At 42.1% G+C, this 18,880-nt stretch overlaps 1 protein-coding gene across 1 annotated transcript in view; it reads left to right on the top strand.

Moving 5' to 3' along the window:
* wdr36 (WD repeat domain 36) overlaps positions 1 to 18,880 on the top strand; it is a 99,916-nt gene that overhangs the window by 8,938 nt on the left and 72,098 nt on the right. The window contains exons 4-6 of the mRNA XM_080189029.1: positions 2,866 to 2,983; positions 11,524 to 11,656; positions 14,508 to 14,562. Coding sequence (XP_080045155.1) covers positions 2,866 to 2,983; positions 11,524 to 11,656; positions 14,508 to 14,562 — 306 coding nt within the window. The remainder of the gene's footprint in view (positions 1 to 2,865; positions 2,984 to 11,523; positions 11,657 to 14,507; positions 14,563 to 18,880) is intronic.

Raw genomic sequence — 18,880 nt, 5'->3', positions numbered from 1 at the left:
CTTGGCACTTATTGCAAAGGGCCTAGAGTATAAAAGTGGAGAAATGTTGTTACAATTGTATTAGGCATTGGTGAGATTACACTTGGAGTATTGTGTTCAGTTTTTTGGTCACCTTTTGAGGAAAGGTGTGATAGCGCTGGATTTGGTTCAGAAGCGGTTCACTAGATTGATTCCAGGTTTGAAGGGGCTGTCATATGAGGAGTGGTTGAGTTGCTTGGGCTTATATTTGTTGGAGTACAGATGAATGAGGGGGGATTTGATTGAAGTATATAAAATACTCAGCGAGATTGATAAAGTATTAACCCAATGTTCCCCCTTCTGGAACAAGAGATCATAGGTGTTGAGTCAGAGGGGAAGGTTCAAGGCAGGGATAATGAGCATCTACTTCTCACAGAGATTTGTGAATCTATGGAACTTAGTGCCCCAGAGTGCAGTGGATGCAGATTCAATCAATAGATTCAACAAATAGATAAATGTTTGATCAAAAACAGGATAAAGGGCTATGGGGAAAAGACAGGGAACTGGAGTTAGAATGAGATGGAGATCAGCCATGATCATATAGAATAGCGGAGTAGGCTTGAAGGGCTGAATTGCCTACTCTCACTCCTAATTCTTATGTTCCTATGTATATTTAAGACAGAGATTTTGATAGATTTTTGGACATTGAGAATCAGGGAATATGGGTAATACAGGAAGTGAAGTTAAGGTAGAAATTCAGCCATGATTTTGAGTGGCTCCCATGTTGAATATGCAGTGGGGTCTGCCAGGGTTGATATTAGAACCTTAATTTGTATGACTTATTTAAATGGAAGGACAGGCACAAGGGGCTAAATACATATTGTTCATATGAGTAATTGTGAAAACAGCTGGGAATAATTTTGCCATTAGATGAATATGCAAATAGATTCATTTGCAGCATGTCTGTTCACCATCTACAAGGCACAAGTTACAGTACTCCATCTGACTGGGTGAGTGGAGTTCTAATAACATTCAGGAAGCTTGACTCCATACAGGTTTTCTTGGAGCTGTAAACAACACTCGTTACGTCACAGAGTAGTGTGTGTGGTTAGAGAATTAGAGGGATGAATGGGGTGGATGTGTGAGATGGGAGGTGGGCCTAGCTGGGATGCTCCATAAAGAGTTGGTGCAGACTTGATAGGGTGAATGTCCTCATCTTGCATTGTGGGGATTCTATGATTCTGGTCACCACACTGTAGGAAGGATGTGATGAACTAGAAAGCATGCAATGGCAATTCACTAGGATGTTGCCGTGGTTGGAACATTTCAGCTATGGAGAGAATCTGGATAGGCTAAGGTTGTTTTCCTTAAAGCAGAGAAGGCTGAGGGGGGGACTCATTGAGATGTACAAAATTGAGGGATAAAGATAGGAAGAAACTTTTCCCCTTATTAGACAAGTCAATAACAGGAAGCATAGATTTAAAGTAAATAGCAAGAGATTTGGAGGGGATTTGAGGAAAATTTCCATCCAGAGGGAAGTGGGACTCTGCACCTTGATGCCTGAAAGGGTGGTAGAGGTGGGGACCCTCACAACATTTAAGAAGCATTTAGATGAACATTTTAAATGCCATACCATGAGGCTATGGACCAAATGCTGAAAATGGGAGTAGAGTGGGTAGGTGTTTGATGTCCAGCACAGACACAATGGGCTGAAGGGCGCCTTTTTGTGCTATAAAATTCTGTGACACTGAGGACAAAGGACCCTGCCTGATTGACACTCCTCAACACCTTAAACATTTATTCCTTTTATCTTTGACGTACAATACAAGGTATTATCTACAACATGCACTACAGCAACTTACCAAGGCTCCTTCAGCAGTATCTTCCAAATAACTCATTATTCAAGATTGCGCCCTGACAAAATTCAGTGGAGGGCTCAGAGCTCCTTTTACCCAGTACAGCTAATGGAATTGTTCCTTGGCTTGGTGATTATTGCACGGACTTAAAAAAAGGCACAGCAAGTATGGTGGGTACAGTGATTAGTACTGCTGCCTCACAGCGCCAGGGACCCGGGTTTGATTCCTGGCTTGGGTCACCGTGAGGAGGCTGCATGTTCTCCCCGTGGCAATGTGGGTTTCCTCCTGGTGCTCCAATTTCCTCCCTTAGTCGGAAAAATGTGCTGGCTAGGTGCATTGCTTATGCTAAATTCTGTCTCAGTGTACCTGAACAAGTGCCAGAGTGTGACGACGATGGGATTTTCACAGTAACTTAATTGCAATGTTAATGTATGCCTACTTGTGACACTAATAAATAAACTTTCACTGAGAAAAATGAAATTATGGCTGGAATTTTACTGTCCCACCCGCCATGGGAATCGGAGCGGGTGAGGAGTGGAGCACAGATAGGGCTGTTGACCTCAGGAGGGACTTCACATTTGTGGGATAAGCACGGCAGTAAAATCCGACCCTATAATCACTGTTCTTTCACCATTGCTGGGTGAAAATCTTTCCTCACCCCTCCCTCCCTAACAGCACTGTGGGTGTACCTACTCCACATTGACCGCAGTGTTTCAGGAAGGCAGCTCACCACTACTTTCTCGAGGCAGTTAGGGATGGGCAATAAATACTGGCCTAACTAACAACACTGATATCCTGCGAAAGAGTGAAATTAAAATGGAGTTAGGCCACAGGTCAACCATGGCCTCATAGAATGGTGTAACCCATTTGAGGGACTAAATGACCAACTCCATTTCAGTGTATATATACTAAATTTCCCCATTGATTATTTAGTGTAATCATTTCAATTGATAGAACTCATTCATTAAACTTAGTTGTACAATTTTTTTTCTTTCAGTTTAGCAACAAAACGTTGTTTTCTCAAATTAACCAATTTTCCGCTTCCTTTTAGATTGTGCATTCATATAAAGGACATAGTGCAGAAGTCCACCTCTTGTTGACCTTTGGTGATCATTTGATCTCTGTGGATCGAGATAACAGACTTGTCGTTTGGGACGTGCAATCAGAGGGTGAGTTTGAGATTATGCGACATTCTTGTTCCAGTACGGTAAAATTGAATGTATTCAAACATTATGTCATTTATAAGTATTGAGATTAGCAATTTAGCACACATACAAAATAATATAAAATTATCAGAACAAGGGTGAAATATCATGGCCCTTGAGACTTTTGTTTCTGGGCTTCTTCATCTCTCCTCAATCATGCATGTTTTTTTTCCCCCCCTTTCAAGATTTGTCATTCAAATTTGCCAATCAATTACAGGAAGATCTGAGTAAAATTAAAGCACACGTTGTTGGCATCGCATTACAAATATTGTCCAATTGTATACACCAAAACAGCAGCAATAACATAATGTTGTTAGTTTGTAATAATAGTGTTAGTTTGTGTGCGCCCTAGGTGATTATACAAGTTCACGTGTTCAATGTAAATGCGCAGCATCTGAACTGAAGTGCAGTAACAGCTGACTACGTGGTGGAGTCCCTCAACTTCATTTCCTTTCACCTACGATTTCCTTCAACTTTCAGACAAAACAAATAATTACAATAATCTCATTGAAAAGGATTTTTGACAAGTTACAGAGTCATCCATTTAGCTTCATAATTGTGATATTTCACGGCATTGTCCTTTTCTAAGAGTTGGTCTCTGAGGTATGGCTGCTCTTGTTCTAAAAGGTGCAAAAAGAATTTGTGGAGTTTGGAGTGAATTGGGCTGGTGAACCAACACATGGGATGATTTTGAGCCCATACACTCAGTCTGCATGAATGGCAGCGTGTGCTCAAAATCCAGAAAACCCAATTTGCACCAGCAGTTTCAAGACTCTGATCCTCCAGGCCCCTTTCTGGCGGAGTGATGTGAAGCACGCCATATTACCCACAAAATTGATTTTAATACTTTAGCATGTCATTACTGGGCACTCTGCCTGCGACTTCCCCCTCTCACTGGATATTCAGCAGATGCTGGCATGACGTCATGCCAGCGGCATTTACAAAAAGTTCAGCTAGATCTGAACCTGTCGTGGGGCTCTCCCTGGGGCGTAAAGATGACGGTAACCCCTGCGGGAGAGGGACATGGCTGGGCAGTGGACCAGCATTGCCCCTTGGCACAGTTTGGTGCCACCCCCATGCCAACCTGGCGGTGCTACCTGTGCCAAGGGGTAGGCCACAGTGGAGGGAGGGTGGGAGGGATTACAGAGTCATAGAGGTTTACAGCATGGAAACAGGCCCTTTGGCCCAACTTGTCCATGCCGCCCTTTTTTTAAAATCCCTAAGCTAATCCCAATTGCCCGCATTTGGCCCATATCCCTTTATACCTATCGTACCCATGTAACTATCTAAATGTTTTTTAAAAGACAAAATTGTACCTGCCTCTACTACTACCTCTGGCAGCTTGTTCCAGACACTCACCACCCTGTATGTGAAAAAACTGTCCCTCTGGATAGTTTTGTATCTCTCCCCTCTCACCTTAAACCTGTGCTCTGTGGTATTAGACTCTCCTATCCTTGGGAAAAGATGTTGACTATCTAGCTGATCTGTGCCCCTCGTTATTTTAAGGTCCTCTATAAGATCGCCCCTCAGCCTCCTACGCTCCAGAGAAAAAAGTCCCAGTCTATCCTGCCTCTCCTTATAATTCAATCCATCAAGTCCCGGTAACATCCTGGTAAATCTTTTCTGCACTCTTTCTAGTTTAATAATATCCTTTCTATGACAGGATAACCAAAATTGCACACGGTATTCAAAGTATGGCCTTACCAATGTCTTGTACAACTTCAACAAGACCTTCTAACTCCTGTACTCAGTGTTCTGACCGATGAAGTCAAACATGCCGAATGCCTTCTTCACCACTTTGTCCACCTGTGACTCCACTTTCAAGGTGCTATGAACATGTACCCCTAGATCTCTGTGTTCTGTAACTCTCCCCAACACCCTACCATTAACTGAGGAAGTCCTGCCCTGGTTCAGTCTACCAAAATGCATTACCTCGTATTTGTCTAAACTAAATTCCATCTGCCATTCATCAGCCCACTGGCCCAATTGATCAAGATCCTGTTGCAATTGGAGATAACTTTCTTCACTGTCCACTAAGCCACCAATCTTAGTGCCATCTGTAAACTTACCAACCACACCTCCTATGTTCTCATCCAAATCAGTAGAAGTGACAAATAGCAGTGGACCCAGCACTGATCCCTGAGACACACCGCTGGTCACAGGCCTCCAGTTTGAAAAACAACCCTCTACAACCATGCTCTGGCTCAGTCAAGAAGCCAATTTTGTATCTATTTAGATACCTCATCTTGGATACCGTGAGATTTAACCTTATGCAACAACCTACCATGTGGTACCTTGTCAAAGTCCTTGCTAAAGTCCATGTAGACATCAACTACTGCACTGCCCTCATCTACCTTCTTGGTTACCTCTTCAAAAAACTCAATCAAATTTGTGAGACATGACTTTCCACTCACAAAGCCACGCGGACTGTCCCTAATCAGTCCTTGTGTCTCTAGATGCCTGTCGATCCCATCTCTGAAAATACCTTCCAACAATTTGCACACTACAGATGTGAGGCTCACTGGCCTGTAGTTCCCAGGCTTTTCCCTGCAGCCCTTTTTAAACAAAGGCACAACATTTGCTGTTCTCCAATCTTCAGGCACCTCAGCCGTGACTATCGATGATTCAAATATCTGGGCTAGGAGACCTGCAATTTCCTCCCTAGCCTCCCACAATGTCCTGGCATACACTTCATCAGGTTTTGGGGATTTATCTACTTTAATGCACTTTAAGACTTCCAGCACCACCACCTCTGTAATATGTATACTCTTCAAGACATAACTATTTATTTTCCCAAGTTCCCTAATATCCATGCTTTTCTCAACAGCAAATATGGATGAGAAATATTCATTTAGGATCTCACCCATCTCTTGTGGATCTGCACATAGATGACCTTGTTGATCCTTAAGAGGCCCTACTCTTTCCCTTGTTACTCTTTTGTCCTTTATGTATTTGTAGAAACTCCTTGGTTTTTCCTTTGTCTTATCTGCCAAAACAATCTCATGTCTCCTTTTAGCCCTTCTGATTTCTCTCTTAACTCTACTCCTACACCCCTTATACTCTTCAAGGGATTCACTTGACCCCAGCTGTCTATGCATGTCATGTGTCTCTTCCTTCTTCTCAACCAAGCCCTCAATATCCTGACTCATCCAGGGTTCCCTACTTCTTGCCCTTCACTCTAAGAGAAACGTACTTACCCTGAATACTGTTAACCCATTTTTGAAAGCGTGCCACTTATCAGACATCCCTTTGCCTTCCCACAGACTCCCCCAGTTAACTTTTGAAAGTTCTTGCCTGATACTATTAAAATTGGCCTTGGCCCAATTTAGAATTTTAACTTTTGGGCCAGACCTATCATTGTCCATAGCTATCTTAAAACCAATAGAATTATGGTCATTAGTCCCAAACTGGTCCCTCACTAACACTTCTGTCACGTGTACTTCCTTATTTCCCAAGAGGAGGTCAAGTTTTATCTCCTCTGTAGTTGGGCCATCCACATACTGAACGAGAAATTCCTTCTGAATACATTCAACAAATTTCTCTCCATCCAGCCTCTAATGCAATGGCTGTCCCAGTCAATGTTGGGAAAGTTAAGATCTCCAACTATTACGCACAGTGGCACGGTACCACAGTGGTTAGCACTGCTGCTTCACAGCTCCAGGGTTCTGGATTCGATACCCGGCTCGGGTCACTGTCTGTGTGGAGTTTGCACATTCTCCTCATGTCTGCGTGAATTTGCTCTGGGTACTCCAGTTTCCTCCCACAGTCCAAAAATGTGCGGGTTAGGTTGATTGGCCATGCTAAGAAATTGCCCCTTAGTGTCCGGGGATGCGTGGATTGGGGGTATGATATGTAGGGATATGGGGGTAGGGCCTGGTGGGATTGTGTTCGGTGCAGACTTGATTGACCGAAGGGCCTCTTTCTGCACTGTGGGGTTCTATGATTCTATGATGATTACCAACTTATTTTTCTTGGAGCTATCTGTGATCTCCTTACATATTTGCTCGTCAATTTCCGCCGACTATTTGGGGGCCTATAATACAACCCTATCAGAGTGATTTCCCCCTTCTTATTTCTCAGTTCTATCCATATAGACTCAGTGGCCGAATCCTCGGATATGTCTCCTCTCAGTGCGGCCATGATGCTTTCCCTAATCAAAAGTGCAACTCCCCTTCCTCTCTTACTTCCTGTTCTATCTTTCCTATAGCATCTGTACCCTGGAACATTAAGCTGCCAGCCCTGTCCCTCCCTTAGCAATGTTTCAGTAATTGCCATAATATCCCAGTCTCAAGTACCCATCCATGCCCTGAGTTCATTTGCCTTGCCCATCAGGTCTCTTGCATTGAAATAAATGCAGTTTAATCTGAACTTCCCTTGCTCTCTGTCTTGCTTTTACCTGATCTATCTGGTACTAGGATTACTGACACTGCCTTTACTACTTAATGTGCTCTCTTTAACTTCTGTGCTGTCTTCAAACTTCTGTCTCCCTAGTGCTTTGGATCCCACTCCGCTGCCAAACTAATTTAAACCCCCCCCCCCCCCCCCCCCAAAGTGCCTCTAGCAAATCTCCCTGCCAGGATATCAATCCCCGTCCAGTTCAGGTATAACCCATCCTTCTTGAACAGGTCACCCCTTCCCCAGAAAAGATCCCAATGATCCAAAAATCTAAATCCCTCCCCTCCCCGCCCCGCACCAGCTCTCAAGCCAGGCATTCATCTGCCTAATTCCCCTATTCATACTCTCTCTAGCATGTGGCAGCGGCAGTGGTCCTGAAATTACTATCTTCGAGAACCTGCACTTTAGTCTTCTGCCTAACTCTCTACATTCACATTTCAGGACCTCATCTCTTTACCAATATGTACAACGACCTCTGGCTGCACACCCTTCCCCTTAAGGATGTCGTGCAATCGCTCAGAAACATCCTTGACCCTGACACCAGGGAGGCAACACGCCACTCTGGAGGCTCGATTGCGGCCGCAGAAACGCCTGTCTGTGTCTCTAACTAGCGAGTCCCCTATTACTATTGCTCGCTTGCTCTTTGCCTGACCCTGTCCCACAGCAGAACCGGCTGTGGTGTCACAGGTCTGGTTTTTCATGCAGGTTTGGTTGCGGGCCAAAAGAAGATGGAGGAGTAAGGATTCTGGCTCTGACTTGGGGGGGTGGGGGTTGGGGGGGGTAGTGGTGGCGTGGTTGGGATGGTGCCAGCTCTGACTGATGGGGTGAGCTGATGAAGGGGGGAAGGGGGTGTGGGCACTTCTGTCCCGCACCTATCAGGGGAGAGGAACCCCTGAGATCTCTGTGGTGGCCTGTGGGTTAGGTTTCTTCCTGTTATGGTCGAGGTGCTGTTTAAACGTGGCTACAATTGAGATCAGAACACTGGGCTTTGTGTTCTGGTCTGTTTCCCCTGCATGGTGGTGTGGAACACACCCTTTTGATTGATTTAGGCAGTGTTGTAAGATCTGGAGTGAAAACAGGCATGCTTCTCACTCTACTGTTTCTTGATAAGATTCCCTCCACAGTCTCCGCATGAACTTTGTTGCTGTTAGTAGCAACTTTTCAACATGATTGGATGTCTGAGCTCTCAGCCAAAAATGTATTACGAGGCTTGGCTGAGAGCCCAGAGATCTATTAGATTGTTGAAGTAGCTAAGCCCCGGGGAAAACATTTTATTTGATTTATTATTGTCACATGTATTGGCATAGAGTGAAAAGTATTGTTCCTTGAACAATACAGACAAACTATACTATTCATAAAGTACATAAGGGAGACGGAAAGGAGAGTGTGGAGAATGTAGTGTTACAGTCATAGTTAGGATGTAGAGAAAGATCAAATTAATATAAGGTAGGTCAATTCAAAAGTCTGATAGCAGCAGGGAAGAAGCTATTCTTGAGTTGGTTGGTACGTGACCTCAGATTTTTGTATCCTTTTCCAGACTGAAGAAGGTGGAAGAGAATATGCTTTTCTGAGGCAGTGGGAAGTGTAGACAGTGTCAGTGGGTTGGAGGCTTGTTTGCGTGATGCACTGAGCAACGTTCACAACGCTTTATAGTTTCTTGTGGTCTTGGTCAGAGCAGGAGCCATACCAAACTGTGATATAATGAGAAAGGATGCTTTCAGATTAACATCTCTGGCTCTATGATCTATTTTGTCCATTGAACAATATTTATTTGTACAAGGTTGAGGTTTTAATTGCAGTTTTCATGGGTATATTAAATGCTTTGGATGATTGCCACTTTTATTGCCATGTATTAAAAGGAGAAAGTAGAAAGTGACAAATAAATTATTTTTAGAATACATTTTGTTGCCACTATAGGTTGCTTTTATACAGTGTTTATAGTGGGTGAATGAGCATTGAAGTGCCATAGCTTGGCATGGAGGGTATGATGGGCCATAGGGAATGAGTGGAGGGGCATGATGTGGCATTGGGTAAACTTTTCTTTCACAAGATTCCCTCATCTAAATATCTCTTGAGGTACCATGAGACATGAGTCCTTAGCTGATCCCACCCCATGAAAATTAAAGAGGACTCAGATACACCTATCCCCAAAGTGGAGCCAGCCAGGCCAGGTGCACAAGGCAATCTATGTGGCACAGTGGTTAGCACTGCTGTCTCACAGAGCCAGGGACCTGGGTTCAATTCCGGCCTTGGGTGACTGTCTGTGTGGAGTTTGTACTTTCTCCCCATGTCTGTGTACATTTCCTTCGGGTGCTCCGATTTCCTCCCATAGTCCAAAGATGTGCAAAATAGGTGGTTTGGTCATGTTAAGTAGCCATTTAGTGTCAATTAGTGGGATAAATGTGTGGGGTTGCAGTGGAGGGGGTGGGCCTGGGTGAGATTCTCTGTTGGAGAGTTTGTGCAGACTCAATGGACTGAATGGTCTCCTTCGCTATAATGATTCTGTGTTTAATCTGCACTGGTGAACATTGAGGGGGCCAGGAATGGGTTTGGATACCCCAGATTCGGGTCTGTGCCATCATTCTTGTACCTCCATGGAGTCTTCCCAAATTTATGAATGTCCAGCCCTTCGGCTCAGCCACAGAGCCTTCAAGTAACACTGCATGCAGATACATCATTGCTGGGCTTGGGAGGTTGTTACAACACACAAAATAAAAGGAGATGCATCCTGAACGTTTCCTCCGCTGTTCATCAACAAAAAAACTTTTAATTTTTATACAAATTATTTTATTGTTTGTCAAGGGATATTGATTACTTCAGTGTGGGACTGGAATTAATTTTGTGCCCCATTTATATGGAGCAAATACGAATTAAATTGACAATTGGTAACTAATTATGTGTTGTTGAATTTTGACATTCGCCTTTGGTTACTGACAAGTAGGAATTAAATTCTTCATTGCAAACATGAATTGTCCTGCTCCAATCTTTTTAATTAGCCTATTTTTGAAGATTTACATTGTTTGCCAATATTCCACATTGTGTTTGATTCTGAAAGATCGTGCTAGGCTAGACTGAGGCAATGCCATTACCATAACCTTTCATCTCCTCTCCAGGATCTCAGTGACAACTCACTGCAGTGGGTATAGTTCATGGAGTGAATATATTAGTAATATGCTGTTAAATAAATTAATTCAGTGTTAATTTTAGCTCTCGTGCCCTCCCATTTAACTTTCCCCTTTTAAGTAATTCAGCTAGCTTGGAGATCAATTTAAAGCTGGTTTTTCAGTTCTGACGCTCTGGTTGCTTGGTCTGGACAATGATGAGAACTCCATTTATGACAATGAGCTCTCTGGGCCCCAGTGTTTTGCACCTTGTGCTCCCCACCCTTCTCTGCATCATTATTATGTACACGATTTATTAGTTTGTTTTCAGTGCTTTTCCATTATTTAATTTTAAACTCATGTCTGAAATTTGTGACTCATTCTGGGTTCCAGGACATTTAGCCTTCAGAAACCTCATCCAGATGGACTTTGTGTTGTGAAGGACATTACTTCATTATTCTACTAAGTAATATCATGATTATGCCATACTGGATAGTGATTGTAAGTGAGAGTCCTGGTTGATTTTTCTCCTTGCCCCCACCCATAACCAAAGAACATTGACAGCAGTTACGTTGCCCTGCAGCTGCATCAGATGGTGATAATTGGATTTAACCCTGTGAATATTTGAACCTAGGACCTTCTTGATGTGCTATTTCATGTGTCGTTTTTATCATTAGAGTCACATGGAATTCAGTGTTTCGATTATCACCTAAAAAGTTCTGTGCATTTAACATCTTACAACACACCATAAGATATGCATGGAATGCACAGCAGGTATAACATAATGGTAGCATATCTGAAAAGAACAATAAATATGATAAGTTTATGATGTAATGGTAACTTAAGTTCTAGATTCAATATGATGGGTTTGGCAAAAAAATGTAAATTCCCCTGTAGTCTTTGAAATATATTTTTCCATAAAGTACATTTGTCATTGTAAAAATACCAGTAATTGTTGAAAAGAATGTATGTTTAATAAGTTATCTGTTGCTTTTGTCTTATTTACAGAGGAATATCTTCAACTGAACTTTGATAAAATCGTGTTTACAGTTTCTGCCCTTTTGCACCCAAGCACCTATATCAACAAAATTCTTCTTGGCAGCCAACAAGGGAGTCTTCAGCTATGGAATGTCAAGTCCAAGTCAGTTCAGTTCTTCAATAGATTTTTGTAAAATTTTAGAGTTAAGGTTTCTACAAAGCAGTTGCTCCCATAATTAATTTTCACGTAACTCCAATAAAACTAAAATCCATTTAAAACCTACAAAAAACCAACCTTTTTACCTTTATTAATGATGAAGGCCAGTGAAATTTGATATTTTACTGTAGCTCCAATAAATTGCTTTATGTCCTGTTTTATTTAAGGCTGAGGTCGAATTCTGCATTGCTTCTGCACAAGATTTGCATTTTATTGTGTTGATTTCAGCTATTTCCTAGTTGAGTGGATGTGGGATTGCAGGTTATGTCTTGGGATGGATAGAAAGCTGAATAGCAGAAAGGAAGCAAAGAGTTGGCATAAATGGGTCTTTTTCTGATTGGCAGTCAGTGACTAGTGGTGTTCCAGAGGGATGTACTAGGACCGCAATTGTTCACATTGTATATTAATGGTTTAGAAGAGGGAGCCGAATGTATTATTTCCAGATTAGATGATACAGAATTGGATGGGAAGGTGAGTGGTGAGGAGGATGCAGAGATGCTTCAGCGTGATTTCGATAGGCTGTGTGTAGTATTATATGGATATATGTGAGGTTATCAATTTTCGTAGCAATAATGGGAAGACAGATTATTACTGGAATGGGTGTAAATTGAGAGAGGTGGATACTCAACAAGACCTTGGAGTCCTCATGCAACAGTCGCTGAAAGTAAGCATGCAGGTACCGCAGGCAGTAAAGAAAGCAAATAGTATGTTGACCTTCATAGAGGATTTGAGGATAGGGATGTTTTGTTGCAATTGTATAGGGCGTTGGGAGGCCACACCTGGAGTATTGTGTGCAGTTTTGGTGTCCTTATCTGAGGAAGTGTTGGAGTGGAAATTTTTCCTGCTTCTTAATTGTGGTAGAGAGACTCGACAAAATTTGTTCCAACAAAACAACTTGTCTTTATTTCCGAAAGACTGCATACAGTATTAGCAAAAACTTGAGTTCAGAAAGCTGTCGTTATGACTTGCTAATTCTGCTCCCAAGTCTGCACCTACATAAAGAATCAATTCAATAATTATACTTTTTTTCTTATCAGTTTACATGACTTCTGGAATTCGTTTAGTAATACAAAAAGTAACAACATCATTAATTGTGTTATAACCCGGTAACCTCCGAGACCTCTTTGTCTCATCATTCATACTTTTATCTTGTCCTTTTGATAGAGTAGAAGAAGGCCGATGACTTTGTCATTCCTGACCTTATCTCGTCTTACTCATACGTCACTAGGTCATGTGGAATCAGCCTTATCAGGTCTTGACCTTCTCGGTCTTATTCATGTCTTAGGTTATGCAGAGTCAGTGTTCCTTATTTTGTACCAAATACTTGACCAATTTTCCCATCATGCCAGTATTTCATTCGTACAACTTCACAGAAGGATGTCTTTGCTACAGAGGGAGTACAGAGAAGGTTTGCCAGGCTGATTCCTGGGATGGGAGATCTTTCACATGAAGAGAGATTAAGTTGGTTAGGATAATCTTCACTGGAGCTTAGAAGAGTGAGGGGGGGAATCTCATAGAAAATTATTCTAACAGGGTTAGACAGGGTAGAACGTTAGAAAGAATGTTCCCAAAGGTGGGGGAGCCCAGAACTAGGGGTCATAGTTTGAAGATAAGGGGTAAACCTTTTAGAACTGAGGTGACCAGAAATTTCTTCGCACAGAGGGCGGTGAATATGTGAAATTCACTAGTTTCTATGCTTGACAAGAGGTGTTCAACATCATGATTGGTCTAAAGAGAATGTGTTCCCTTTAGATTGTGAACCAGAGGACATAGATTAAGGTGATTGCCAAAAGAGCAAAGGCGGCATGAGGAAAATTTTTTTACACCGCCAGTATTAATGATTTGGAATGTATTGACTGAAAGGAAGGTAGAGGCAGATTAATTCGTAGCACTCAAAAGTGAATTGGATAAGTAGCTGAAAGAAAACCTGCAGTGTCACAGGGAAAGAGCAGGGATGAGCTGAATTGCTGTTGTTGCGAACTGGTGAAGGCTTCATGGGTTGGATTGCTGCCTCGGATGCTGCGATCATTCTCTGTATCAGCTTTATAAAAGCAACCTTTTCTAAGGAAAAGGTGTTGTAAGGCCAGAAGTATGTGATAACAAAATGTTATATCAGACCAAATTAACTTTACCCTGTCATTTACAAAACTTTTTTAAATGTAGTAGCCAACCAACCAAAACTGCTGGTTACTTTTCCGATCAAAAAGCCCCAGATATTCAGTGAGTGGCTGGGAGATTGCATGGTGATGTTGAGTTCTCACGAGGTGCAGGAATGCGTGAATCTGGTGAATAGCGCTGTTATTAGCGGTTGTGCGAGAGTGGAACTAATGGGAAATGATGAACATGATCATTCAGCAACAAGTGTTAACATCTGCTTCTGAAGAATGAGAGGGCTCCCCAATGAAAAAACAGACCCAGCGCAGCAATTCCAATTGCCAGGGCATGCCAGATACTGCACATTTTTACTGTACATAACTTTTATTCAACTTTACAAATAGCTACTTTGAGTAATCTATTGAAATCATTTCCCAAAATATTTTTGATTTCTTTTTCCTCCAATAGAGGAAATTTTTTGTGCAATTGTTTGGTCATATTCATTCCATTTAAGAGCTAGATAATGATTTATATGAGAATTACTGTAATTTTTAATTACACTTGATAATGATAGCAAGTAATGTCTCAAAAATGTCGCTGAGGGATTTCCGTAACTGAACAGTGCTGTTGAGAATTCAACAATTATCATTGACTCTGTAACTCCCCAGTGTGATTGATTTTTGTTTTTTTTTCCCTATTCTAGCAAACTTATATATACCTTTCAAGGTTGGGGCTCAGGAGTATCTGTGCTTCAACAGGTCAGTAGTATTTTGTTCTAATGTGTTCTGGTAAGTTTAAGTATTATAGCATTACAGTCTCCCATTCCATTAAAACAATTGGAGTCCTTCATGAATGTTTCATAGCATTTAAGTGACTCATTGCAATCTTTTCAAAAATACTATGAATGCTGGCACTGTAAATTTCAGAATCTCTCCTAGAAACAGACAGCACTGGTAGTGACCATTTCTCACTATATGCACATTCCAGCTCTTTGAATAGCTTTTTCAATCAATTCAATCACTTCCCTACTAGCCATGTGTATTTTACCTTTTCAAGCATTTATCCAATTTCCTTTTAATTATTGAATTTACTTCTGTTACCCTTTTAGGTAGTATAATGCAAATCATATAACAACTTGCTGTTTATAAAATTCTTATTTCCCTGTTGTTTCTTTTGTCCATTATCTTAAATCTTTCTTTTGGTTATTGATTCCCCTCACAGTAGAAACAAATTCTTGCATGCTTTATCTAAAATACTTCATAATGTTGAACACCACTATTAAACCTCCCTTTAAACTGCTGTGCTTTAAAGAGAATAATTTCAGCTTCTCCACATTTCTGGTGTACCTCATCTCTAGTATTGATCTAGTGAATCTCCTTTGCTCCCTCCCCAGGACCATGACATCTTATCTTAAAGTGTGATATCATAGTGGGACATAATACTTCGGGTGACTTATAAGCGTTTAGCGTAACTTCTTGATTTTGTTTTCAATGGCACTATTGAACAAAGCTGAACATCCCATTTAAAAAAAAATCAACTTTATTGCAATCAGTGATGATATGCATTGGGAATTGGCCTTTCTTACCCAATCCTTGATTGCTCAGGGGTTTCTTTGTAATTTTTAAGGATGTCTGCACATAATCACTTGCATGTTGGTTGCAAAGAACTCAGTCAGACAGGCTTTCTTGAGTTTAAATACAAAGGGGATAATTTTTATTGTGCTAACAATCCACTCTGGTAAAGATGTTTAAAAAGGTAAACTTGTGAGCTGACCTTCACAACACACACACGAATACGCAAGAATTACAAGCTATAGAGGATATTAATTTTTAGCCAAATTAAGATTCAGTGACAAAAGGGAAAAATGGAGAAAGATTTTTGATTCCTTTACTGTCATTTGCAGCTGAGGCATTTTTTAAACAGTGGTTGTGGTTCCCCTCCCCTGGGAGATGGCTGCTTTGGGATTTTTGAACTGTTCTTAAATTATTGGTCTGTTAACCCCAATGTGATGTAAAAAGGCAGAGTTCCTTTGATTGAATTTTTTTTCTGGTAAGTATTCCAAATTGTAATAGAGGAAGGGCTCCGAATTTGGAAAAGTCATAGCGGTTTACAGCATGGGAATAGACTTTTCAGCCCACCCTGTCCATGCCGTCTAGTTTTTATCACTAAGCTAGTCCTAATTGTCTGCATTTGACCCCTATGCCTCAGTACCCATCTTACCCATGTAACTATCTAACTGCCTTTTAAAAGACAAACTTGCACCCCCCCCTACTACTGTCTTTAGCAGCTCATTCCAGACACTCACCACCCTCTGAGAGAAAATAATTGCCCCTCTGAACCCTTTGTATCTCTCCCCTCTCACCTTTAACCTATGCTGTCTAGTTTTAGACTCCCCTGCCTTTGGGAAAATATGTTGACTGTCTATTTCATCTATGCCTCTTATTATTTTATAGATCTCTATAAGATCACTCCTAAGCTTCAGGGAAAAAAGTCCCAGTCTATCCAGCTTCTTTTTATAACTCAAACCAAGTCCCAGTAGCATCAAAGAAAAAAGAACAAAGAAAATTACAACACAGGAACAGGCCCTTCGGCTCTCCAAGCCTGCACCGACCATGCTGCTCGACTTAACCAAAACCCCTTATCCTTTCGGGGACCGTATCCCTCTATTCCCATCCTATTCGTGTACTTGTCAAGACAGCCCCTAAAAGCCACTACTGTATCTGCTTCCACTACCTTCCCTGGCAATGAGTTCCAGAACCCACTACTCTCTGTGTAAAACATCTGCCACGTACATCTCCTTTAAACCTTGCCTCTTGCACCTTAAACCTATGCCCCCTGGTAATTGACTCTTCCACCCTGGGAAAAAGCTTCTGACTATCCACTCTGTACATGCCTCTCATAATCTTGTAGACTTCTATCAAGTCTCCCCTCAACCTCCGTCGCTCCAGTGAGAACAAGCCAAGTTTCTGCAACCTCTCCTCATAGCTAATGCCCTCCATACCAAGCAACATCCTTGTAAATCTTTTCTGCACCCTCTCCAAAGCCTCCACATCCTTCTGATAGTGTGGCGACCAGAATTGAACACTATATTTCAAGTGCATCCTAACTAAGGTTCTATAAAGCTGCAACGTGACTTGTCAGTTTTTAAACTGAGTGCACCGGATGATGAAGGCAAGCATTCCTTATGCCTTCTTGACTACCTTCTCCACCTGCATTGCTACTTTCAGTGACCTGTGTACCTGTAATCCCAGATCCCTTTACCTGTCAATACTCTTAAGGGTTCTGCCATTTACTGTATGTTTCCTATCTGTATTAGACTTTCCAAAATGCATTTCCTCACATTTGTCTGAATTAAACTTCATCTGTCATCTCTCCGCCCAAGTCTCCAGCTGATCTGTATCCTGCTGTATCCTCTGAAGGTCCTCATCGCTGTCTGCAAATCTACAAACCATTGTGTCCTCCACAAACTTACTAATCAATCCAGTTACATTTTCCTCCAAGTCATTTATATGTATATTACAAACAGCAAAGGGCCTAGCGCTGATCCCTAAGGATCAGCCCTCCATTCAGAAACACACCCTTCCACTGCTACCCTCTGTCCTCTTTGACTGAGCCAGTTTTGTATCCACCTTGCCAGCTCACCTCTGATCCCATGCAACTTACCTTCGGACCAGTCTATCATGAGGGACCTTGTTAGAGGAATTACTGAAATCCATGTAGGCAACATCCACTGCCCTACCCTCATCAGACATCTTCGTCACTTCCTCGAAAAACTCGATCAAGTTCCTGAGACATGACCTCCCCTTCACAAAATCATGTTGCCTCTCACTAACACGTCCACTTATTTCCAAGTGGGAATAAATCTTGTCTCGAAGAATCCTCTCCAGTACTTTCCCTACCACTGATGTAAAGCTCACTGGCCTGTAATTACCTAGATTATTCTTGCTACCCTTCTTAAACAAAGGAACAACACTGGCTATTCTCCAATCCTTTGGGACCTCCCCTGTAAGAAGTCTCACAGCACCAGGTTAAAGTCCAACCAATTTATTTGATAATAAACTCACAAGCTTTCAGGATTTGCCCCTTCGTCAGGTGAATGGAGAGTTCTGGCCTCAGACAGAGCATACAACAGCACACACAGATTACAGAATATTGATTAGAATACGAGTCTTCACAGCTGACCTGCTATTCAAGTTTTAAAGATGCAGACAATGTGAGTGGAGAGAGCATTAGGTTAAAGAGATGTGTATTGTCTCCAGACAGTACAGTAAGTGAGGTTTTACAAACCCAGGCAAGTCATGGGGGTTACAGATAGTGCGACATGAACCCAATGTCCCGGTTGAGACCATCCTCATGTGTGCGGAACTTGGCCAATGCTCTCTCCACTCACATTGTCTGCATCTTTAAACTCGGCCAAGTTCCACACACATGAGGACGGTCTCAACCGGGATCTTGTCTTCATGTTGCACTATATCTGTTCCTTAATCTCCTGCTGGCAGTTGGGTGGCCTATAGTAAACCCCCAACATTGTGACTACACCTTTCCTATTCCTGAGCTCTACCCATATTGCGTTGTCGTATGAGCCCTCCGATGTGCCCTCTCGGAGTACAGCTGTGATATTCTCCTGAACCAGTAGTGCAACTCCTCCATCCCTTTTACATCCCTCTCTATCCCGCCTGAAACATCTGTATCCTGGAATGTTAAGTTACCAATCATGTCCTTCCCTTAACCAAGTCTCTGTAATGGCAACATCGTAGTTCCTAGTACTAATCCAAGCTCTTAAGTTCAACTGCCGTACCTGTTACACTTCTCACATTGAAACAAATGCACTTCAGTCGTCCAGACCCCCTCTGATTAGCAATCCCACCCTGCCTGCTGTTTCTCTGAGTCTCCCTGGCCCTACTCTCTGGTTCCTCTTCAACTAATTCACCTTTGCTTTGGTTCTCACCCCCCTGCCAAACTAGTTTAAATCCTCCTATATGACACTAGCAAACCTCCTGGCCAGAATATTTGTGCCCTTCCAGTTTAGATGCAACCCATCTGCCCTGGAAGAGACCCCAGTGGTCTAGACATCTG

This window comes from Carcharhinus amblyrhynchos, chromosome 5 (assembly GCF_965287045.1).
Source record: "Carcharhinus amblyrhynchos chromosome 5, sCarAmb.v2.hapA, whole genome shotgun sequence".
In the NCBI taxonomy this organism is placed as follows: domain Eukaryota; kingdom Metazoa; phylum Chordata; class Chondrichthyes; order Carcharhiniformes; family Carcharhinidae; genus Carcharhinus; species Carcharhinus amblyrhynchos.
The sequence above is the reverse complement of the archived record's forward strand: the minus strand, read 5'-3'. Positions and strand labels throughout refer to the sequence as shown.